At 46.3% G+C, this 24,753-nt stretch overlaps 1 protein-coding gene and 1 long non-coding RNA gene across 7 annotated transcripts; one reads left to right on the forward strand and one right to left on the reverse strand.

Moving 5' to 3' along the window:
• Positions 1-1,225: 1,225 nt before the first annotated feature.
• On the reverse strand, positions 1,226-12,860 carry LOC309802537. 6 transcript variants are annotated; one of them, XR_014293820.1, is made up of 3 exons: positions 12,277-12,860; positions 8,209-11,540; positions 1,226-2,037 (listed from the first exon to the last, which is right to left on the reverse strand). It is a non-coding gene; the product is annotated as an uncharacterized lncRNA (long non-coding RNA). The 6 variants fall into 6 exon arrangements; XR_014293821.1 differs by lacking the exon at positions 1,226-2,037 and having other exon boundaries at positions 6,325-8,855; positions 9,083-11,540; XR_014293822.1 differs by lacking the exon at positions 1,226-2,037 and having other exon boundaries at positions 6,325-8,322; positions 8,475-11,540.
• A 362-nt stretch (positions 12,861-13,222) lies between these two features.
• On the forward strand, positions 13,223-22,956 carry GLRX5 (glutaredoxin 5). The gene is made up of 2 exons (XM_082618159.1): positions 13,223-13,581; positions 22,317-22,956. The coding sequence occupies exons 1-2, from the start codon at positions 13,296-13,298 to the stop codon at positions 22,493-22,495; spliced, it is 465 nt and encodes a 154-aa protein (XP_082474285.1). The 5' UTR covers positions 13,223-13,295; the 3' UTR covers positions 22,496-22,956.
• Positions 22,957-24,753: the final 1,797 nt, after the last annotated feature.

The raw sequence follows: 24,753 nt of genomic DNA on the forward strand, positions 1-24,753 counted from the left end.
ACTGGCAGCTGCCACCCAGTAACTGAGTTGGGGCACCCCTGCCGGATGGCAGAGTCATCTCAAGCACTAAGTCCATATGGAAGGGAAAAAAGTTGAATAAACAATGCGGGAGAATGGGGGAGTTTGCAAGTAGGAAGGCTATAAAAACTTCAGTTTGTCGTCAGCATTACCCACTGCTACAGAAAGGAGTGGAAATGAAAGCTTATCTGGAAAGAACATTCTGGCAAAGGCAGGCGGGAGAGCCCCTCTGTCATCTCTGCAATTGAGCACGGGAAACCCCACCCAGCCTCCCTTTCAGACGTGGCCCAGAGAAGGAGCCACAAGGAGGCCCTAAAATGATGCCATTTGGAAACTGACTCATTTGGCGATGGGGGTTGTTTGTGCAACTTTCAAAAAGTCTCCCCAAGAGTGAAATTTTTTCTGTTCTTTCTCCACGCCTCTTCCCTGCGTCCAGCATCTCACCTGGAAGCAGGGGCCAACTTAAAAAGCCTGGGGAGGTTATTCAGGTCTGTTTCACATTTGCCTTGGCTAGCTAGCTTCAACAGCAATCCTCAAGTCTTAGTTTGTGTGATTCTTAGTTGTTTGTGTGTTCAGTCTCTACAGAAGGATAACAAGGAAAGCCGGAATGGCTCTTCTGACTAATTCAACCCCTCGTGTGCGAATGGGTAAACTGAGGCAAGAGGGCAGGAAGGAGGGACCCTGCCCAGGGTCCAAGAGTGGTAATTGGTGTTCTGGAAATTTATGTTCCCATTTCTCCATCCCTAGCCTGGCTTCCGCCTTGGTGACGACTTACCTAGTGCTCTTGGCTAAGCGTAGATGAAAAGCTTGCACTGGGGTAGCCATTTCTGTGACGCCTCATCAGAGATATCCCTATCTGGACGTGGACAGCTGGTTCTCATCCTGGCTCTGCTCTCATTTGCTTCCTTCTTTGTTTCCTCCTTTGCCAATTCTCCTAGTGTTAGTCTGTCTTTTCCCCCTCCAGTCCTACTGTGTGCTTGTAGGGTGAGCGGATCCACCACCCTGGTTGTCAACCTCTCTGAGTTGGCTGCCTTCCCCACTGGCAGCTGCCACCCAGTAACTGAGTAGGGGCACCCCTGCCGGATGGCAGTCATCTCAAGCACTAAGCACGGTAACTGGAGTAATTCAGGCTATATTCCGCTACATACACGAATTATGCTGCTTTTTTAAAAATTAATTTTATTTAAGTATAGTTGATTTACAGCGTGTTAATTTCTGCTGTACAGCAAGGTGAATCAGTTATACATATATATACATTCTTTTTCATATTCTTTTCCATCGTGGTTTATCACAGGACACTGAATATCGTTCCCTGTGCTATACAGTAGGACCTTGTTGTTTATCCATTCTATACATAACAGTTTGCATCTGCTAATCCCAAACTCCCAATCCACCCCTCCCCCATCCCCCCTTGGCAACCACAAGTCTGTTCTTTATGCTTGTTGGTTTCTGGGTTTTTTTAAAAAAATAAATTTATTAATTTATTTATTTATTTTTGGCTGCGTTGGGTCTTTGTCGCTGCGCGCGGGCTTTCTCTAGTTGAGGCGACCGGGGGCTACTCTTCGTTGCGCTGCGCGGGCTTCTCATTGCAGTGGCTTCTCTCGTTGCGGAGCACGGGCTCTAGATGCGCGGGCTTCAGTAGTTGTGGCTCACGGGCTCTAGAGCACAGGCTCAGTAGTTGCGGCGCACGGGCTTAGTTGCTCTGCGGCACGTGGGAACTTCCCAGACCAGGGCTCGTACCCGTGTCCCCTGCGTTGGCAGGCAGATTCTTAACCACTGCGCCACCAGGGAAGGCCCGTTTCTGTTTTGTAGATAAATTCATTTGTATCATATTTTAGGTTCCACATATAAGTGATATCATATGGTATTTGTCTTTCTCTTTCTGAATTCTGCTTTTATAAAATAAAAATATAACGTGCGTCGGAAGCACAGGACTGGATCCTGGGTTGACTGGGTTGTAGCCCTTGTTAATGCTGCTAATTAGCTGTGTAACTTTGGGTCACTTCTGAGTCTCTGAATCTGTGAAATGAGAGAATTGGAAAAGATCATCTCTAAGTTACTCCTCCCAATTTAAAAACCAATGTGAATCTTGATTGTACTGGATAATAATGTCATTTAGCATGACTATTAAACACTACTATTATTATACTCCAAGGAATAAGTAATAACAGAAATAAAAATGTTAAGGTAAAATCGCCATCTTTATTCCTAAAAAATAAAATCCTTCTGAAAGAGCCTTGCTATATTCTGCTCATCTGTGGGCAAGCCGATCTATTCTCTCTGCATTTGCTTAAGGAACATCTTAAGTGGTTTTTAAAAATTACGTGAGGTAATTGTAGATTATGAAGTTGTATTAAATTATACAGAGAGAGAGTCCCCTGTGCCTTTTACCTCGTTTACACCAATGGTAACATCTTGCAAAAGTAGCTGGTACAATATCATAACTAGGATATTGACACTGATGCCATCAAGATACAGAGTATTTCCATCACCACAGGATCCCTCATGCTGCTCCCCACTCCTGCCCTCATCCCCTCCTTAACCCCTGGCAGCCATTAACCTGTTCTCATTTCTATAATTCTGCCATTTCAAGGATGTTATATAAATGGAATCATTTATAACCTTGGAATCATGTGTAACCTTTTGGGATGGGCTATTTTCACACAGTGTAATTCACTGCTGATTCATCCAGGTTGTCACTGTATCAAGAGTTCATATCTCTTTATTGCTGAGTAGTATTCCATAGTCTAGATGGATCATAGTTTGTCTAGCCATTTACCTGTTGAAGGACCTCAAGATTGCTTTCAGCTTGGGTTCTATTGTGAATAAAACAGCTATAAACATTTAGTACAGGTTTTTGGTTCAAGGTAAGTCATTAGGTTATATTTTTACACAGAGCCACAATGAACCCCAAACATTACAGCTCTGGCTTCATTATTGTGATGAGTTCCTTATGGGTCAAGGTTACTGATGAGAAATTAAAAGTACTTTGCAAAGAACAGCACCAGCCTTCGTAACAGAAGTGAAAGTCTGCACATAATGAAGAGGACCAGCCTGGAGGGGGGTGGGGTGGGGGGGGTGGTGGCGGTGGCGGTGGCGGTGGCGGTGGCGGTGGTGGTGGTATCAGGGAGTGTAAACAGCAGGGCTGAGCCCTCCAGTTACACTGATCACCTGCACATGCAGTGAGAAAAACATCAGAGCTTCAGTTTCACTTGTACCATGAAACACGCAGGGCTGGCTGAGCTCATCTCGTATGATTGTGGTTTTGAATTCTCTGAACTGCTCTGTACCAGGGAAGTCACAGCCATGCTCAGAGATTTCCTTGGTGCTAAACAGGTGAGATGTGTGATTACTCTTCTGTCACAGCCTTGACAGCTGCTCAGCTTTCCAGCTTCACTGTTTTGGCTGAAACAATGGCACGGGGCACACTAGGAACCCGGCTTATTTGTTTGTTTGATTTTGTTTTGAAGCCTGAATGCAGGCTTGATAATGTCAGTGTTGCGAAGCCAGGGGTGGGTGGGGTGTGGGGAGAGAGGGGCATGGGGAGGGGGGAGGCGTGGCAGAGTGAAAAGCTCATTGGATGGAAATCTCCTGATGTGGTACCTCCGGGGCTAGGCATTCCCCAGCTGGCTGAGTGCAGGGCGGGTCACCACCCCTCCACATCTACAAAATGGGGCCAGTTCGTGCCCTGGGTTCCCCGTAGGAGCTGTCATGAGGATCGCAGAGAATAAGGACCATGAGAATGTGCTACGAACTTGAAGTTCTGTGCAAACGTGTGCTATCATGGGAAATGAAACCTCCAACGACTAGGCTTGCCAACCAAAGTTCATGGCAGACCAACTCAGGAAGAGGCTGTGGCTAAGGAAGAGGTCTCCACTAAGGAAGAGGAATCTTTTCTTGTTTTTGCTCCCTGGAGACGTTTTTTTCAAATCTGCTGAAATGTTCTCTCCTTGCTTTCGGCAGGCTTGGCTGTTCTGAACATGTGCTAATATTATCAGCTCAGTGTGATAGGCAGGGTGCCCAGGACGGGCAGCGGGGGCTCTGCACCCAAGTTAGGGCAGGAGAATGGTGGAGGGCATTTGTGCCACCCCCATCACCATGCAATCGGCTGAGCTCTGCTCGGGGGAAACTCACACTTGGGGCACGGCTGGCCCCGCTACTGGACGGGCGAGGCTTGTGTCAAAGGGATCCACACACCTGTATGAAACCTGTTGCTCTTGATGACAATTCTTGGTGTTTCCCCAGCAGAGAAGGCCATTTCCCTGCAGGAGCTTCTTTGCAGCAAACCTTAGAATCTTGCTGCAAACAACTGGCCCCAGACACAGGCGGCACAAACGCTTTTTGGACTGACTGCCACAAGTCCTTGCACTGCGAGACCCCGGCACCTGGCCTGGAATCTTACAGAACTTTAATCCTCATTTTCTTCTTTGATGCTGTCGAGTTGGTGTGCAGAGAAAAACGGCACGTGCCACCAAATGCACCTCCTGGCTCTTCAAAAGCCGTACTCAGCAGACAGAAGCAGCCCCCACGAGCAGGCAGGAGAGAAAGCAGCACACACATCCTGTGTCCCTGGGTATTTCAAAGGTCCTTGCTGGCGCTGCGCCCGTGGGATTAATTCACCTGCTTCAGCAATCAAGGCTGTTTCATCATCCCAGCTGAAATGTTTGTTTGTGCCCCTGGCAAACCTGGGCAAAGGACTGGACCCTGTCTGCTCAGTCTACTCTCTAAGATGGCCTGACACGCAGGTGCACGCGAACCAGTAGCAGGCTGAAGACACTATAAATTCACTGGCCCAGATCCTTCATGCTCCAGAGGCTCTGAGAGGCCCAGGGAGCCGCCCAAGGTCGGGGAACGCCCTCATTGCCCAGCCCACAGCCATGCTTCACTTACCTCCACTGCCAAACCCAGGGGACACCTGGGTCCTTCCCTGGCCTCTCTCACAGCTTCTGACAGCCCTGACGGGGCTTCTCTCCTGGAAGCGCTTGCTCGTCTCTCCTCCCGCCTCCTTTCCAGTCTTCAGGCCTGTCCTTCCCTAACTGCACACAGCCCCCAGCTTTCATCCCTCGTTTTTCCCTTTTTTTTTTTTTTTTTTTTTCCGCGGTACGCGGGCCTCTTACTGTTGTGGCCTCTCCCGTTGCGGAGCACAGGCTCCGGACGCGCAGGCTCAGCGGCCATGGCTCACGGGCCCAGCCGCTACGCGGCATGTGGGATCTTCCCGGACCGGGGCACGAACCCGTGTCCCCTGCATGGGCAGGCGGACTCTCAACCACTGCGCCACCAAGGAAGCCCGGTTTTTCCTTTTTCTTGCTCTCCCTGCCCGCATCTCTTTTACCATCAGGTCCAGACCCGCCAGGGAAATCATCTGCATCATCTCCCCCAATATTTCAGATATAACCTAATGATTTAGATAGATGCCCCTCAGATTCCTGGAAACTCAGAATGTTAGGAAGTAACCCAGGACTCACCCCTTCAACCCTCCCTCCTCCTCCCCGTGTTTCCCATATTCCTCGCTCTAGCGGCTAAGCCAGAACCTGGGAGTAAGCCTGAGTCCCGCCCTCTCCTTCCGCCTCGTCCCCACGTCCAGCCAGTCACCAGATGCTGTCAGTCCTACCATCAAAGTATGGGATGTGGCTTGCACTGGTGCCCTTCACCCACAGCACACAAGCCAGAGCCTGGAAACTGTTCCATCTTACAGGGGTCTCCGGACTGGCCTCCCTCGGTCAGTCTAGGCCACATGCAATTCATCAACATTCCTACCAGGCTCATCTCTCAAGAGCTCTGCTGCTTACACTCTCTCTGTGATCGTCTCTCAACCCAAGGACAAAATCCTAAGGCCTGGTGTGTCCCCAGAGCATGCCTGCGCCTTCGTGCCTTTGCCCTGGCTGTTTCCTCTCCCTGGAATGTCCTTCTCTTTAATTTTTTTTGTCCTTCCCTTTTAAATAGCAGCTCTTTACCTCTTCGTCAACACTCAATTCAAACACCAGCCCCTCTACCGACTGTCTCTGTCAGGGTTTGCAGAACTGCTTTATGAGCAGCTGTCTCCAGGCCTGATGTTAGCTGAGCTCTCAAGCCCAAACTGATTCATACAGTTTACAAAAACCCAACTTTATGCCCATATTATTCAATACCTCACCACCTAATTAAGTGTATTAAGTATTTCTAAGTGCTCATCATGGACTAATATGAGACACATAACAGAAGTAGAATAGGGACTCCCCTGGTGGTCCAGTGGCTAAGACTCCATGCGCCCAATGCAGGGGGCCTGGGTTCGATCCCTGGTCAGGGAACTAGATCCCACGTGCCGCAACGAAAGATCCTGCATGCCTCAGCGAAGATCCTGAATGCCGCAACTAAGACCCAGCAACGCCAAATAAATAAAGACATAAAAATATATATATTTTTAAAAAGTAGAATAAAACTCTGTTTATCTGGCATGAGGGAAGAAAGTATTCCTCTGAAGTTTATTGAACACAACCCCCTTAGGCCATGAGTCTGTATAATTTTTGTTGGCAATCTAATATATGCTACGTTTCCTTGACTTCTTAACCAAAGCACATGAAATACCATTTCCTTTTCTGGATGATTTAGAATTACTACACAAGGCTCTAATGCTCAAGGAACTGTGACATGTGAGGGATGTTTGCCCCTGCTTACACCAAACGCTTCCAGAATGTGACTTTTCAAAAAAAAAAAAAAAGAAAGAAAAGGAGGAAAATCCAAAAATATCTGCTTCTCAATTTAAAAAATCTCCTGTTAACCTGTTAATTCATTGCTTCTTCCTGCTTTCAGTGTTAGCCTTTTAAATTTACTGCTTCTAATCTGCTGTGGCTGTAATATTAGAAAACTGAGAGAGTAAACCATGCCCTAAAATAAGAACAGGACATGGATGGGAACTGAGAACCTCTTCCTAGAAACCGGCCAGAGGATTAATTCCCACTGTGTGCACTGACACCCACAGCACTTACTGGCTCTTGCTGCCCCTGCTTCCTAAGTAAGACAGACTAGTGCCCCCTACCTGTCTTGTGGGGTAAGGCAGAGACTCATTATGAAATGCTCCAAGTTTCTCAAAAGACAGAATGATTTTGAAAGATGATGGGTTATTTTTCAAGAAGGGATTCAAAAATCCCTTCAGGTAGGAGGGTGTTACTGGCCCTGTTCCCCACCAGCCGGCGATATGCATGAACCATCACAGAGCTGCCGCTGAGCAGTAGGAAGAGATGAACCAATGGGAATAGCTCACCAAGTGGACTGACATACGTGCTTAGTTACACTAAGGGCAGGTCACTGGATGTCTGGAGAGGGGAGAAAGCCTGCAAATATGTCACCTTCTCAAGGCTTCTGATACAAAATTCTCTTGGTGACTCAATTTTGCAAGTGCAGCCTATGCTCCTCCCTTTTTTTATTTAGTTATTTTTTTTACAGTGTAACTGGTCTATAATACAGTCTTTTATTAAAACTCCAAAACTCTGGCTCACAGAAATTTGGCATCAATTAATTCTATCTCAGTGTAGAGTACACTTTCAAAAAGTGTAAAGTTTAGAATTAGCAAGTGGGATTTTTCTGGCTGTAAGAGCAGGAAAAAATATTTTTTTAAATCCTCCAGTTTTTTTCCTGCAAAGGAAAATGAACAGTTAATGTCAGCCCATTTCCAACCCACTCCCCCAATCCATGAAACTGGGGTCCTTCGCTAGCTACTTTGAAGTAGGCTAGAGCAGTGGATTCCCATGAGAGCAAGATTTAATTTTGAAGCCTGAAATTGTTAAGGCTCAAAGGTTGAAGTATGAAATGAAATTCTGACTCAAAGAATATTTATGGCCTTGGCAATACATCTTAGCCATCATTCAAAGGAAAACAATAAAATTTTCTCAGTGTTCGTCTGGCTGCAAGCTCAGTGATTATCAGAAAGACACAGACTCCTGCCAACAGATAAATCTTCCTAACAAGTGTGACACACAACAGTACTGGCTCCTTGCTTTCTAAATTCTGTGGTCTGGGCACCTTCTCAGAAGTCGCTGGAAATGTAATAACAGTTTGAATTATGGAATCTATCTGCTTGCAAAAAGAAAAAGAAACATAACACAAAACATTAAAATCTTTCACTAAACAGACAGCTGAGGAAAAGTCAACAATTCATCACCTTTACTTAAGTCTTAACATGTTTTATGATTACCACTTAATTCTTAATATTACCTGACAGGAGATGTGATTTGGGCTCTTTCCCTCGAAACAAAGTTCTCAATAGAACAAAGTCCAGCAGACGTCTGATTTTAAAAGCCTATATATAGCCAGGGACTTCAGGCCTCACTGAGAAAAAGCAGCATGGGGACAAAAGAGAATGAAACTTTCAGAAGTGAAAAGCTATGGGTTATTTGTTTCATTGGAGTTTTGCATTGAAATTGTTGTCATTTTAGTTTCACAAAGCATAAAAATCACACCTGTATCCAATACATACATACCCTGGAGATAATTCAGGAATATTCCATTTTCTGTGGGACTTGCTGGCTTTGCTACGATTCCACAGTAAGATTTAAGAAGTGCTTGTGAAGGTAAAAAGAGGAACCCAAAGTGCTCAAGTCCGTCAAAAAGATGTTATTAACAATCTTTTTTTTTTTTACTTCTGGTTCATTCTTTTTTTTTTTTAAATAAATTTATTTATTTTTATTTTTGGCTGAGTTGGGTCTTTGTTGCTATGCACGGGCTTCTCATCGCGGTGGCTTCTCTTGTTGCAGAGCACGGGCTCCAGGCGTGTGGGCTTCAGTCGTTGTGGCTTGCAGGCTCTAGAGCGCAGGCTCAGTAGTTGTGGTGCACGGGCTTAGTTGCTCCGCAGCATGTGCGATCTTATAGTGAAAAGAGAACTTAATTTAGGGACCAAAATGCCAGAGAACTATTATCCTAGGGCTAATGCAAGTTTCAAATGAATTCATGTGCACAAAACCAGTTTGCTGTACTACACACGCATGCCAATATTTTGGGGGTAAATGTCTAGGAGCAGGGGAATAGAGTACAAAGTGATTCATTAAGACTCTGCAATCCTTAGATAAAGACATCTTGAAATAGGCATTACCTTCTGCAGACGACACAAATGCATTTTCCACAAATCCAGGACGAGGAAGATGTAAGGGGCAGAAAATTCCAAGGAAAATCCAAGAGCTCGTAAGTGATGCTTAGGACTGAAGCCAGGCCTCCCACCTCTACAGTCCAAATCCCAGAATCAGACTCTGCTGTGACATCCAGGCTTTTCGTAAGTGCTTCTTCAGGAATCCATTTTCACCTGTACCTCCCACAGTGTGTTCTAGACTGAACTAAATTTACAGGACATCATTTCTCTTCATTTTACCCAGAGGAGGAGAGCAGGACTTTTGTGACAGAGTGGAAGGGGGCCCGAACGAGGTCTCCTTTCCTGCCTCTAGGCTGAGCCCACATGATGCGAGAACCTGCGATTAGCAAAACTGAGGCCACTCCCATGGCCAGAGAAGTACTTATAAACCCAGCTGTCTTGTCAGATAGAGGTAGTGAAGATCCCAAAGGCATTTCTTTTCTTTCTTTTTTTTTTTAAAAAATATTTATTTATTTGGTTACTCTGGGTCTTAGTTGTGGCAGGTGGGCTCCTTAGTTGTGGCAATGTGAACTCTTAGTTGCGGCATGCACATGGGGTCTATTTCCCTGGCCAGGGATGGAACCTGGGTCCCCAGCATTGGGAGTGCAGAGTCTTAACCACTGCGCCCCCAGGAAGTCCCTGCAAAGGCATTTCTATCTTTGCATTACGGGTTAGCAAAAATTTTCTCAGGGGGCTGGGCAATACCTCTGTTTCTCACACATAACAATTATTTTTTAGGGAATCAAGTTAATTCCAGGGTTGCAGTGATGCTCTAAAATTACTGAATAGCTAAGGGGCACCACGGAGAAAGGTCTCAAGTTTCAGCTTGGGTCTATGGAAATCTGGGTCTCAAATGCTATTTTAGCTCAGGAATGTTTGGTGGCTCAACCCGTTGTGCAACACCTGCAGCCACTTTTCTCTTAAAATGACACTCACAGAATGCTCTGGACAGCTCAGACCTAGACATTCTGGGTCATGTGTCCTATGCACAATCACCACGCCCTGTCAGAATGCAGCGTGACCTTTAGGACTGAAGTTAGGGTATGAAAACACTGACATGCTAAGTGTTCAAACAAAGTTTCATCTTAGGCTCAATAATCCTGACTCTTCATTTAGAGCTGATATCTAGGAAGAAATGATCTCAAATTTATAAGGTTTTAATTATGGGTTCAACAGTGAATTTGCTTTTGGTGGAGTGGGGAGAAAGGAGAAATTTTACTAAATATAGTAAAGCCTTATCTATAAATAAGCACAGGGAAGAAAAACATTTTTAGGATGCCTGAGTCAGCATGTTTACATGGTATGATTATTTAGTTTGGGGTCTAATTACACTTTGTGACCCCAAATCCCAGGATTCTCCTAAGTTTCCTGTACTTCCCACCCCTACCTCCCCATTCATGTCCACATGGGCGATCACAACTGATAAAGATGGTGACTTCCATGTTCAAAACACCCAAATGCATTTGAGCATAAATGCAGATTTCTTACAACTGTTTAAGAAGTGTATTTTTATCATACTTTCTCACTGCAGAATTTCTAATGAGAAAGCTCGTAACTGAAATGCCACATCATATATAAGAAGTGGGAGCTTTGGAAGAAATATTTTGAACACTATTTTCTTTGATTCTTTAAGTCACTGATGTTTGGTGCTAATACTTGATGAGTGGTTTTAAGTCAAAGACAGAAAGCAGTATGTTCAACACATACAACATTTTGCATTTTAGGTTGCTTTATTAAAAACTTAAATTTAGGTGCATTGTTTCAATTTCTTTGGTCTAGATACATGATCTGTTTTCCTGGCCTTGATCAATACTATCAAAGCCATCCCACTTAGCTCCCTGAAAGAGCCCCGACTTGCTTTCCTTGCATTTCATGGACGTCCTCATCATACTCGACTGTACACAGCAACTCTATTATAAATTTGGAAAACATAGGCTTTGTATTCTTCCTGCTGAAGAACTACCCTTAACCTTTAATGACAGCTGTATTTTCTCAATTTAATAAAATGTCTGCCAACCGTACTGGCAAAGCCAGTATCACACACTAGATAAGTGACATGATACCCCCCATGATTAGCACTACGTCTCTGGATCCTCACATCATAAGTTTGCAAATTCTTCTCCCTATTCCAGTTAACTCAAGAGCAGAATGAGACAGTTCAGAGTAGGCAATAAACAATTCAGGTTTTCTGGATTGAACTGCCAATATTTATTTTTTAAAAAAACTAAAACAAACTTACCAGAACATAAGTATGAGTAAAAGTTAGGTGACTTTGCAAATAATATAGCCCCTACTGTTAGGTGCACCGGATGCTGGACTTTTGAAACAACACTTAAGCTTCGACATCACATCGCCTCCTGTATATTACTGTCCTGTATATTTCGGTATGATGTTTGTTCCTCTGATTTACCTGGAATCAACAACTCTGGAGGGGGAAAAAAAAGGACTTTTTAAGAAGTTAATCAATTTTGGGTCCCACATGCCTCAAGTCTCGTGGTGAACGATTATGTGGAAGATTCACTTGCTGGCAGCACATGTACTAATTTTCTGCTTTTTAAACTTGAGCACCTCCAAAGCAGAACCAGGTCACCTCCAGCCACAACTCTTAAAATACTTAGGGTTTAAAAAGAAAGTCATCTGTAGCAGTACTTAGTGTCCAACAGAAACCACTCCATCTGTTAAACAACATCTGACTGCAAAGGCTTCTCTTACTGTCGGTTGATAGATAATGACGTGGCACAGCCATTATCACCGTGGCAACAGTACTCAGAAACTATCAGAGGAAAATTGCACATGGTACAGCTGTCCCTTGAGCAGCCATGCCTCAGCTTCCTCTGGAGAATGCTTTCTCTGCAAGTCTGGTGTGCTCTAGGGTACCACCAACCCAGCACCGCTCCAAGACTACAGACCACGTGGCGATTTCACTGAGCCCCGCTCTTCTGGGATCATTCTTTCCACCAATGTGAGCCCCTGCTGGGTTCCAAGCACTGTTCTACGTACTGAGGATACAGCAATGAATGAAGCTGCCAGTCTGGGAGGGAAGTCAATAAACAAGCTAACAAATATATGTCAAGATGTACTAAGCACAATGGAGAACAGAGAAAGCAGTGGGCCTAGGGAGGCTTTCCTTCCCTCCTCTCTACCCTCACATTGATTTGTACCTGCTTCTCATTTCTCAAGCTCTGGGCACAGGTCCCGCGCCGGCACCGTGCCTTGCACGCAGCAGCTGCTCAGAAAACGTCTGGCGAACGAACCAATTCCTTTCTTAGTTCCCCATTCAACCTTTCCTGGGCCCAAGCCCAGGGGCTTAGGTCGGCTGGAAAGTCAGCGAAGCCCCGATCACACAGACGAGAGCTCTTTACAAACTTTAAAAATCAAAGTTGTTTTAGTGAAATAATCGCGGTGCGGAGGCGGGAACCACGGGAAGGGGTCTGGGCCTCTGCTCCCACGGGGGCATTGGGACCACAAGAGGGCTGCGACACACGGCCCAGGCCCCGACGCCGTAGCCCCGGGCGGGCCTGGCCGCCAGAGCCCGGCACAGTCCCTGCTCTCGCCGCTAACAGCCGCGGCCTTACTGAAGCTCCGGGAAGCTCACCTAAGCCGGGAACGGCGGATCCAAGCCTGCTCCAGCCCCGCCACCACCCGGAACGCAAGAACCAGCGGCCAGCCAACCGCGCTGCCGCGACAACGCAACCTCCGCCCGCACCGGAACCGGAACCTTCATCTGGAAGTGACCCCTTCCCGGCGTTCCGCGGAACGGCGAAACCCCGCCCAGCGCCTGTCCCAAGTCCTCCCGGAGCATCCCAGCAGGCCTATCTACCCTTCAGAGAGAAGCCGTCTTCCCTCTCGTTTCGCCTCCCCTTGCCTCGGAGCGTGACCCTGATGGACATCCACTCTCTCCAATCAACTGACAAAACGGTTGCCGGCGGCCAATGGTAAGGCGATAGAATGCGGCTCAGGCGTAAGGACCGCCTCCAACCTGTCGGGGCGGGACGAGTAACATGATTGGTGGAATCCAGCAATTGAGGGCCAGTCTTCTCCAATCACGGAGAGCTGTTCGGCGCCGGTCCAATGAGGACCTCCGGGGGGCGGGCCGTGCCTCGGCGGGCCGTGCCCCGGGAAGGCTTCGGCTGGCTACCCCAGGTACTTGGACGTCGAGAGCTCTGGCCAGCGTGCGGGGATGAGCGGGTCCCTGGGCCGGGCGGCTGCGGCTCTGCTCCGCTGGGGGCGCGGCGCGGGCGGCGGCCTGCGGGTCCCGGGCGTGCGGGCGGCGAGCTCGGGCGGCAGCGGCTCGTCGGAGCACCTGGCCGCGCTGGTGAAGAAGGACAGGGTGGTGGTCTTCCTAAAGGGAACTCCGGAGCAGCCCCAGTGCGGCTTCAGCAACGCCGTGGTGCAGATCCTGCGGCTGCACGGTGTCCGCGACTACGCGGCCTACAACGTGCTGGACGACCCCCAGCTCCGGCAAGGTCAGAGCCGGCTGGGGGCGGGGGCGGGGCTGGGGGGCGACCGGCCGAGGCCACTCTGCGGGGTCGAGGGTCTGTCGGGCAAGGTCCGTCCGGGGGCTCGAGGGGAGTTCAGACACGAGCTTCCACACGGGTCTGGGGTGGGGGCCTGACCGACTTGAACTGGATCTCGAGGATCTGGGTCTCTGGGCCAACTTGGGCAATGGAGTAAGTCCCAGCTGTTCCCCGGTCCTCATTCTGAGCTGAAAAAGGCATTTCGGGGCCAGTGCCCTTCGGCTGAATCCAAGGAGCGTGGTCAGCAGCCTGACTCCCTGCTCTGCAGGGCTGGGGAAGTGGCTAGAGAGGGATACAGGAAGAGCCATTAAGAGGTAGGCACTTCGGGGACACTTTGAGGGGCTGCCCTGTCTCGTAGATAAGGAGAGGTGCTGTTGATGGCGAGGGGAGGGTCGAGGTTGCCCTTGTCTGAGGCTAGGGGCTCAGACGCTGGCCTGTCTTGCCTCGAGGCTCGGGGTGTCAGGGACCGTTCTCTGTTGCTGCTACAGGAGCGGTTGACACAGCTTTTGGACAGGCCTTAGTTGGGATCTGGTGTGGGAGAAAAAGACGTGAAATTTATTTTTAGATACTCAAGGATGGGGGAGATTTGTGGTGGCGAGGGATTGGAGAGGCTTGTGGGGAGAGGGACGAGGAATGACTCCTGGGCCCTAGCTCACTCAAGCTTGGAGCTCCAGGAGCCAGTCAGAGTCTGGGGCAGACCCAGTAGTGTCTTTGACTTTTCAGTGGCCCAGAGGGGAGGATGGAGGGCCCTTACAGTTAACTAGCATCTTTTCTGATGAGCACCTTGCTGAGAACCATACCTGCATTCTTCTATTTTATCTTAGTGGGGGATGAGAGAGAGGCCAGAACACCCGGGTCTGCTCCTTGGCTGGGGTGGGTGGGGTTGGTGGAGGCATAGGGGGGACCGTGCCTGTACCCCCTGAAGGGTGGCATTCCAGTTAGACTTTCAGTGACTGAGTTCTCCCTGAGTTTCCTGCTGTTGTTTAGTGACAGTGTTCTAAAAAGTGTTTTAGGGCCTCAAGTTCTATGGTAGTCTCCATTCAGAATTCTGTATTTTACTCTTCTACATTTGAAGTTGTCAATCATAGGCATTCCAACAGAGATGGGACAGGCTGGCGTCAGGGAAAGGCTTTGGGTTAGACTCCTTTGGCCAATCAGCTGTGCAACGCGAGGCAAGTCCCATGACTGCATTTTCCTTTTCGATAATATGAGGATAATGAAACCACACTTGGCAAAGGTTTTGTGAGCAAAAAAGGGAAAATAAAACTTTTAGAAAGTGCCTTGTCCTCTTATCTCGCACTCAGAAGGCATCCATTAAATGGCAACTCTTTTATTATTAGCTCTTTATGGTTTTAAAAGTATTTTTTCCCATGGAATCTAATCCTTATAGAACTCTCGGTTTTGGTGGGTGGAAACAAGGCGTGAAGGCAGCTTAGAGTTACCAGGAGGCATATGTAATATTATTACCACGTGCTACGCCCATGATCCTTCTCCCTTCCTGGACTGCTGGAATGCTACCAATTGCTGGCTTTTTTCACATACAGGGCGATCTGCAGTCTTCATGCAGCAGCAGTGGCATCTCTGCCTAAAAGATAAGATAGGAGAAACTACTCTGTAATCTTTCTGCTGGGACCCTGCCTCAGGCCGCCTGCAAATTGCCACTGCGGTCCTTAGTAAAACGTTGTGTTGTTGGTGTCTTGCGTAGCTTAAAGTTTTGAGAGTTTTTGGTTTATGAATTTATGTTCTCCTGTTTAATATAACCAGAGATGGTATGACTCAATCACTTTGCTGTACACCTGAAACACTGTACATCAACTATGCTTGAATTGAAACATTTTTTTGAAATATAACCAGAGATGGGCTATACTGGAATATGGCCAGTAAACTGAAAGTAACAGCAGGAATGTTTGCCGAGAGCACTTATGTATCTGACTTCCAGTCTTCTGTTCTTAAGTGTTCAAACAATAGCAACAGGAATTTAACCCTTAAATTCTTGACCATTGAGCTTCATCAGACCATTACTTTTAGTTAGTGAATGTGTTGCATACATATTGAACCTAACACGTCTTTCGTTGCCTAGAAAAGTAAACCTTGTGGTAAGTATTAACCTCTAGACTAGGGCAGGGTGGTGTAAGCACGTTATTAGAGTGGGGATTAGTTTAGCCAGCGTGAGGCTTTAAAACATGAAGATTCTTCATCTTTTTGCTCTCCACACCTTCAGGTTTACCAAGAGAGACTGGCAGGCTGTCTGATGCTTTTGCCAACTAAAGATATGTCTGTGAACTTTTCCCAGACCCAAGGTCACTTCTAGTAACAGGATAGGGGCTTCTGCAAAATTGGCCTTTCCTGTTTTCTTGTGCCAGAGAAGGCTGAGTTTTAGAAAGGACCCAAGTCAGAGGGTCCTGTTGGTCTCCCAACAGGAGACCCAAAGCCTAAACTATTTACTCTCCCACAAAGCCTAAACTATTTACTCTCTGGCCCTTTACACGGAAGCTTGTCGATCCCTGATGTAGCCAGGGAGTATGATGCACAGAGGTGTCAGCCTGAGGCCTGAGACCCAAGGAACCAAGGTGACTGAGGCAGCTTTGCGTTTTGGCCTTCCTCAAGGTTTGTTCCTTTTTAAAAATCTGGAGCACCCACAAGACGGCCACAAAGGGATAGGGTCACGGTGGATGGATGTCACCATATCCTGCTCTTGGTCTTAACAAAGACTAATCTTTACTTTCAGTTGCAAAAGTAACGTGCTCATGGGAGAAATGTGGAAAACACTGAAAATCTAAAGAAAATGAAAATCCCCTGTAATTCCGTATAAACCATTATTATTAACATTTGGATCTAGTTTCTAACAGTTTTTTTTTTTTTTTCTTTTTTAACAGAGTTGAGATCACCCATGTCTATATATAGCATTTTGCCCTCCCGAGAGCAGGGAACGTGTCTTCTGCGGCTCCCTGGGCACTGTGTGTGATGCTTATGGAAAGTGAGCTTTCAGTGCGTGTTTTAATGAATAAATAAATGCTTCTTTTATTTATCATTTTATCATAAACTCTCTTCCCTGCTCTTAAAAACATTATAGACACTCGAATGTCTGCCTACTCAGATGACCACTGTATTCCTCGAATCGGGAACAGCGTCTGTTGAATGAATACCCATCATCCTATTGTTGAATGGCTATTAAGCATTTGAAAATATGCCCAGCCTTTCCAGTATCAAGGAATTTAAGGCAATAGTAGAACTATGACGTTGGTAAGCATTAAAAATCAGGTAACAGGGCCTCCCTGGTGGCGCAGTGGTTGAGAGTCCGCCTGCCGATGCAGGGGATGCGGGTTCGTGCCCCGGTCTGGGAGGATCCCATATGCTGCGGAGCGGCCGGGCCCGTGAGCCATGGCCGCTGGGCCTGCGCGTCCGGAGCCTGTGCTCCGCAACGGGAGAGGCCACAGCAGTGAGAGGCCCGCGTACCACAAAAAAAAAAAAAAAAAAAAAAAAAAAAAAAAAATCAGGTAACAAGTGTGCGTAGGTGTCTGGTGGGCAGGTTGTGTGCTGCAGGTGGGGGTATAAAGTGCCCGCACTTGGAAGGAGTGACCATCAGTACCCAGTCAAGTTGAAGGTGAACAGAGCTGAACACCCAGCTGTTTCACTCGCGGGTATTTAGGCTACATCAGGGATCGACAAGCTTCCTTGTCAAGGGCCAGAGAGTAAATAGTTTAGGCTTTGGGGGCCTGGTGGTCTCTGTTACACCTATTCAGCTCTGCTGTTACAGTGTACAGCAGTCAGGGACAACACATAGAGGAATGAGCGGGGCGAAGTTCCAATAACACTTTATTTACAAAAGGATGTGGACCGGCTTAGGCTTGAAGGCTGTAGTTTGCCACCCCTTTGTCTAGAGAGACTGTCCCCTGCATGTGAGCTAGGAGGTGCACGTAAGGGTGAGCACTGCAGTGTTCCTTGTAATAATGAAAAGTGGGCAAGAACAGATCTTGGTCTGTTAGCAGCAGACTGAAGAAGGCAACTGTAGCTTAGTCATATGATGGAAAACTAAATTGTGGTTAAAATGAATTAGATCTAGGGACTTCCCTGGTGGCGCAGTGGTTAAGAATCCACCTGCCAATGCAGGGGACACAGGTTCAATCCCTGGTCTGGGAAGATCCCACATGCCGCGGAACAACTAAGCCCGTGCGCCACAACTGCTGACCCTGTGCTCTAGATCCCGCGAATCACAACTACTGAAGCCCGCGTGCCGCAACTACTGAGCCCGTGCGCCGCAACTGCTGAAGCCCATGTGCCTAGAGCCCATGCTTGGCAACAAGAGAAGCCACTGCAATGAGAAGCCCGCGCACCGCAACGAAGAGTCGCCCCCGCTCTCCACAACTAGAGAAAGCCGCACAGCAACAAAGACCCAACGCAGCCAAAAATTTTAAAAATTAAAAAAAGAAAAGAATTAGATCTAGATGTATTCTCTAAAAAGCCGATGCTTAGTCAAAAAGCAAATTGCAAAAGGGTAATTGTGGCTTAACGCCGTTTGTGTCTATAAATGTTAAAGATGTGGAACAGTCCCATGGATTGCAGACCCATGTGTCGTGCAGGTGGGGCTCACGGAGGGGCAGGAGTGACAGATGCCAGCCCCTGGCCAGAGACCACCTCTGGTGGTCAAGAACCTGGCCTTTAGACTCCTAGACACCTGGACTCAAATCCTGTCTCTACCGTATGCCAGCACTGTGACGTTGGTTAAGTTATTTAACCTCTCTGAGCCTTCATTTCTTCATCTGTAAAATAGGGATAATTATACATAACTTGTAGGAATTTTGTAAAGATGAAATGAGATTAGATATGTGAAAAACTTAAGAGTATGAAACTCAGGAACCCTTAGCTCAGTAAATGGTATTTTTATTATTGCATGGCATACTTCACTGGTATTTTTCCTGCATTCTTTCCCTCGTTTACCCCGTTGCGTACATTGTCAGGAAAGCATTCCTGTGGAGGGTGGGGTAGAGGACACTGACGTGGAGAGAGTAGCCACGGTGCACCTGGCGCTGTGGGAGCTTCATTCATTTCACCAATTATATCTTATTTAATCTTCATAACAAATATGTGAGGCATAGAGTTATTCCCGTTTTACAGAAAAGGAAACAGGTTGAGAGATGAGCAGATATATCTGAGACTGTATTTACAAGCCAGCCAGCCACAGTCTGCTGACCCCCAAACCAGCGCCTTGTCCCTCTCGGCACCGCGGTTTACTTTCTGTCAAGCAGTGCTAACATCATTCTCTTAAGTTAAGGAAGATGGAGAAATACGATTCCAGGAGGTGGTGACATGACTTGCCCGAGGAACAGAGCCTCGTTAAGTGGCAGAGTTGGCATCAACCTGCATCAGACTCTGAAGCTCGTGTACTGAAAATCTACCGGGAAAAAAGAAAACTATAATCATGGCGCTCTTATGATTATTGTCCAAACCAGGAACGAGGTCCAATATTCTGAAATGTCATGAATTTTGAAAAGTACCTTTTGTAAGTTCTGGAAGGGAATTTTCCATAACATTTTCTCCCCTCTGGCTTGACACTTTAGAACATGACATTTTTTTGGTGGGGCAGTAGGTGTATGTAGAACTGATTTTGTAAGACAGCCTCCTAACTCCCAGTCCTAGTGTTACCTGTTATGTAACTTGGCAGTCACCATTTTCTGTCCCAAACTGAATCACAGTTTGTCATCTATAAAATATGGTTATCATTAAAATTCATTCTTGGGTATGATTTTCTAATTTTCAAGAGTTGCTCTCTGATTCTGAGTTATTCCATGTGATACCTAAAAGCATTATCACTGTATATTGCAGTTGCTGAAAATTTAAAGGGTGAGAAAAATTAGCCATGCTTAAACAATTAATTGTGAATTGATAGAATTTGTTTTAGTTTTCAATTTATGAATGTAGTCTTACTGGAAGTTTCTCACTTCACTCTGTAGGAAGCAATTTGGGTATTTCCTTAAATATTTAAGCTTGTAATCAGACTTTTTAAACATGGAAAATGGCATCGTTTTTAGGAGAGATGTCAGAGCTTTGCTTTGATAACAGCCGCCTGTAACGCTTGATAATCTAAAAATTAAAGAAGTAGTTAAGTTTAATTTTGATAAAGTATCCGCTGGTAGGCACCTTGGATGCTGTCAGAAAGCCATGTGTTCTGAGGTGGGTTCTTCTGAGTTCTTGAAGTTATTAGGACAGTCACAGGCCAAGGGGTTTGGAAGGAGTTAGCCTCCCTTGCATGTGACTGTATGTTGGATGTTCAGGATGGTGGAAAGCCCACTTATTTTGGTAGTTTTGGTGGTTAGGATGGATTTCCTTCCTTCCCTTATAGTTGGGATGTATGGTCTGCAACAGTGTAATGTTTCGTTGTTGCCTAATGCTTTGGTTGAGTGTGCTACCATAAAATAGGACAAGCCTAATGCTTTGGTTGAGTGTAGTACCATAAAAACGATTGATGAAAGCAAGTCATTCTTTTACTCAACAAAGATTTTATTTTAAAAAATTGTACTTTTTAGGATTAAACGTGGTTTTGGGTGGCCCTCAGATGGCAAATTTGTTTTCACCTTTGGTGTGTTTCAAAAATTGTAGGCACTCACCAAAAGAATCAGTAGATATTCATTGCCATGAAAAACTTAATGCAGTGTATTATTAATTGGAAAAAAAACCCAGATATAATATTGTGCAGATAAATGGTTCATGTACATAAATGTAACAGATATTTAAGAAAGTTTAGAAGTAAAAAGCTCATATTCTAAACATTTCTTAATCTCCTCCCATCATAAAGTAAAAAAAGGTGTGTTATTGGAAACGTAAAGTTAAGTTCTGATAGACTCTTTGTGTTTGAGGATAGAGTTTAAAAAAAAAAATCCAAAACATACAGCTTACATGCTACATAATTGTTTATGTAGCACCAAACATCAGAGTGATGAAAAACTTGAATTAAAAAAAAAAAACTTGAATTCATCAGGGTATTCAAGTATAAAGACATTCTGATGGTTAATGGAATTTGCCCTTTATTGGTAACCTCCAAACCTCTAGCTGATTTTCTTTTTAAACAGAAACCCAGAGTGGCTTAGAAGTGAGCTTTTCAGGGCCTATAACGTTGTAACCATTTCTCTATCCATGAAGTCTGTCTGCAGAAGAAAGATAAAGCTCTCTACTGGGGGCCCTCTAGCGCTGTCGTTTCGAGCGAAGTTGCTGTTTTTTAGAAAGCAGTGACTTTTAAAAGAGAAAAACACATGGTATCTTGGGACTGTTATTTGTAATATAACTCATATTGGTAATCTTACTTGGTAAAACTCATCTGATAATAAATGATAGGGCATCAAGAAAAAGGTTTTGTATTTTTAGTTTGTTTACACAAAAACCACCACTTGACCGATTTCTAAAATTTGTGTAATACTGTCTTTTGCCTGAAGAATTTGTTGACTTTTCTGTTTCGTTTATTTGTACATTTAAAAAAGTATACTTCATCTCAACCTCTGAGTAGAAAAGGAAGTAAAAGGTAAGGAGGAATTTAGAAAAGAGTGATCTTTTCTGCCTTAAAATTGAAACCACATTTCCTTCACAGCCACCATCCTCGTGACCCAGCACTGCACAGAGTCACCCCATGGCTGCACTGTCCCCGAACGTACTTCATCTCGGTGTATCCTCAAAGCCATTGTCTCTTAGGGCAGGGAGTGGGTCTCACTCAGCCCGTGGCCCTGCGCCTGACCCAGAACGTGGACCTTCATGAGCTTTGGGCCTTTCCTTCATTTCACTCAGTCCCTGCGAGTTCTGTGCTGAGACAGATCAGCTGTCCCATGGAGAGCTCATCTGAGGGGCTGAATAGGATGAGGGCCACAGTCTAGCCACAGGAGAGGGATTTGTCTTTGGGTAAAAGAATTATTAAAGATCAAAGCCAATGACTCAGTGTCTGTCAATTCACCAGCCGAGACAGGCACGGAAAACATTAGGTGGGGGCTGCCCAGCGTGCCAGTGAGTTATCATGATGGATCCATGTTCGGTAGTCCATTTGGGAATGGAGTGGCATTTCTTTCATTTGTTGGTTTTGCTGAAAATGTGGCCCACACAAGCATGGGGAATATAACCTTGTGTATCTTGTGTCACTTGCATTAACCAGTCAAGTTCTCTGCCATTAATCCAGGGTCGATTGTGTGTCAGGTAGTTTATGAGAGACTTATTTAACCTGATTCTCATAAAAACTTTGTGAGATAAGGGTGGAGGGCCTCCCTGGTGGCGCAGTGGTTGAGAGTCCGCCTGCCGATGCAGGGGATGCGGGTTCGTGCCCCAGTCTGGGAGGATCCCATATGCCGCGGAGCGGCTGGGCCCGTGAGCCATGGCCACTGGGCCTGCGCGTCCGGAGCCTGTGCTCCGCAACGGGGGAGGCCACAACAGTGAGAGGCCCGCATACCGGGGGGGAAAAAAAAAAAAAAAAAAAAAAAAAACCTTTGTGAGATAAGGGTGGAAACAGAGGATGGAGGCCTCACTGTTTATAATTGGAAGAGTCAGCGGTCCATTCAACTCTAAAGCTTAGGCTCTTTGTAGCAAGTACACGGTCCCCCAGGGGTGGGGAGCCAGGAAGGGTTACAGGGTGTCCCTAGGAGCAGAGAAATGTATTTTGCCATACAAGTATTTGACCACTGAAATGACGCTTAAATGTTCTTTCCCTGTAGGCATTAAAGACTATTCCAACTGGCCCACCATCCCGCAAGTGTACCTCAACGGCGAGTTCGTGGGGGGCTGTGACATTCTTCTGCAGATGCACCAGAATGGGGACCTGGTGGAAGAACTGAAAAAGCTGGGGATCCGCTCCGCCCTCTTAGATGAAAAGAAAGATCAAGACTCAAAGTGAGGGTGGCCCACGCGAGGAAGCCACTGGTGTCAGAATCTCACTGCCAGAATAGCCTTCCCGATTCTGGTTTTTGCTCTTCAGATGACTGTTTGCACTGATTCCTCCAGTTTGTAAGCAGCCTGGTGATTTTAGCATGTCTGGTGTTTGAGCAAGGAATATCCTATCGTGAATGTAATTGTAACCACTGCACTGTCATAATCAATGTTGTACGACAAGATTGCTGTAAACACAATTCCTTCTTATGTTGTCCTTTGCTCTTTGATTGATTCAGGAGTAAACCTAGGAGCTCTTGAATCATCATTATTATTCATGAGTCCTCTGCAAATATGCCAGTCTGCAAAGATCATATACCCCCCATCCCCAATTTTTTGTAACTTGTTCTGTTAAGAAAAACGATGGACAAGGAAGAAAATAAGATAACCGGGGTCTTGTTTTTTTAAAATAAACTGCCAACCCAGGGATACCACGTGTGAGCTGTTAATCTGAATAGCAATAAGTATTTGTCTTCGTCCGTTTGGGATGCTGTAACAAAATACCGTAGACTGAATGGCTTATACACAACAAATATTGATTCTCACAGTTCTGGAAGGTGGAAGTCCAAGATCAAGGCTGTAGCACATCAGGTGTATGGTGAGGGCCTGCTCCTGCTTCACAGACAGCTGTGTTCCCACTGTGTTCTCACAGAAGCGCTTTGGGGTCCCTTTTATAAGGGCACTAATCCCATTTATGAGGGCTCCACCCTCATGACCTAATCACCTCCCAGAGGCCCCACCTCCTAAAACCATCCCTTTGGAGGTTATATGTCAGCATAGGAATTTTGAGGGGACACAGACATTCAGTCGGTAAGGACTTTTAGCACCTCTGACCTTTTGATTTTAGGAATTAATAGTGATTCTCATTCATACTCTTATGTTAAATTTGCCACAAAAATTGCCATCAAGCTGTACTCTGATTTTTCGAAGGGAAGTAAGTGTTGTGAATGCTGAGAGATGTTGATGATCCAGTTGGAGGCTTGGGCGGACTGGTGAGAAGTGAGGTGGGGAGGCTGGAGTGGGGCGCCCCACTCGCCTTCTCTGAAGACCTGTGCTAGGCCACCTGCGCTGCACTTGGACAGGGAGCAGCATTAGCAGCCGTCCAAAGAATGGGATCTCATGAGTCTTTTATTCCTTAAAAATGGGGCCTTTGGGCTTCCCTGGTGGCGCAGTGGTTAAGAATCTGCCTGCCAATTCAGGGGACATGGTTCGAGCCCTGGTCTGGGAAAATCCCACATGCCGCAGGTCAACTAAGCCCGTGCGCCACAGCTACTGAGCCTGCGCTCTAGAGCCCATGAGCCACAACTATTGAAGCCCATGCGCTTAGAGCCCGTGCTCCGCAACAAGATAAGCCCGCACACCACAGCAAATAGCAGCCCTGCTTGCCGCAACCAGAAAAAAGGCAGCACGCAGCAATGAAGACCAAATGCAACTAAAAATAATAAATAAGTAAATTAAAAACAAAGAATAGATACCTAAAACACCTGAAATTAAAAAAAAAAATAAAATGGGGCCTTTATAAAAAAAGGACATAATTGGAATCATAGCCAAGATCTTCCAGTACATGGTGTCTTTTACCAAGACTGTGCTTCTCCACCTAGGCTGGAGGTGGAGCTAGAGGTAAGCCTTACAGCAAGCGACTCGAGGGAAGAAAGCCCATCCGGTCACCGTGTGCCTTTGGGTCCCCAGAAGCCTTCATTCGTCTCCAAGGGCTTGCTTAAACAGAGCATTTATTTAGAAGCATATCTTTACAGTGGCAGAGGTAAGAAGAAGCTGCTTTTTTTATTATTATTTATTTATTTATTTTTGGCTGTGTAAGTCTTCGTTGCTGTGAAGCGTTGCGGTGAGCGGGGGCTACTCTTCGTTGCGCTGCGCGGGCTTCTCATTGCGGTGGCTTGTCTTGTTGCAGAGCACGGGCTCTAGGCGCGTGGACTCAGTAGTTGTGGCGCGCGGGCTCTAGAACGCAGGCTCAGTAGTTGTGGCGCACGGGCTTAGTTGCTCCACGGCATGTGGGATCTTCCCGGAACAGGGATCGAACCCGTTTCCTCTGCCAATGCAGGCAGATTCTTAACCACTGTGCCACCAGGGAAGCCCGAAGCTGCATTTTTTAATGAAAAGAGCAAAAATGACAAGGAAAGAGGGATGGCTTATTTCCCCGGAGCTGTTCTGAAGGCTTGTTCTGTGTTGATTATTGAGTTTACAGGAGTGCCACTTGGAAAAGCTCTG

Source organism: Mesoplodon mirus, assembly GCF_964341445.2.
Source record: "Mesoplodon mirus genome assembly, chromosome: 4".
Taxonomy (NCBI): domain Eukaryota; kingdom Metazoa; phylum Chordata; class Mammalia; order Artiodactyla; family Ziphiidae; genus Mesoplodon; species Mesoplodon mirus.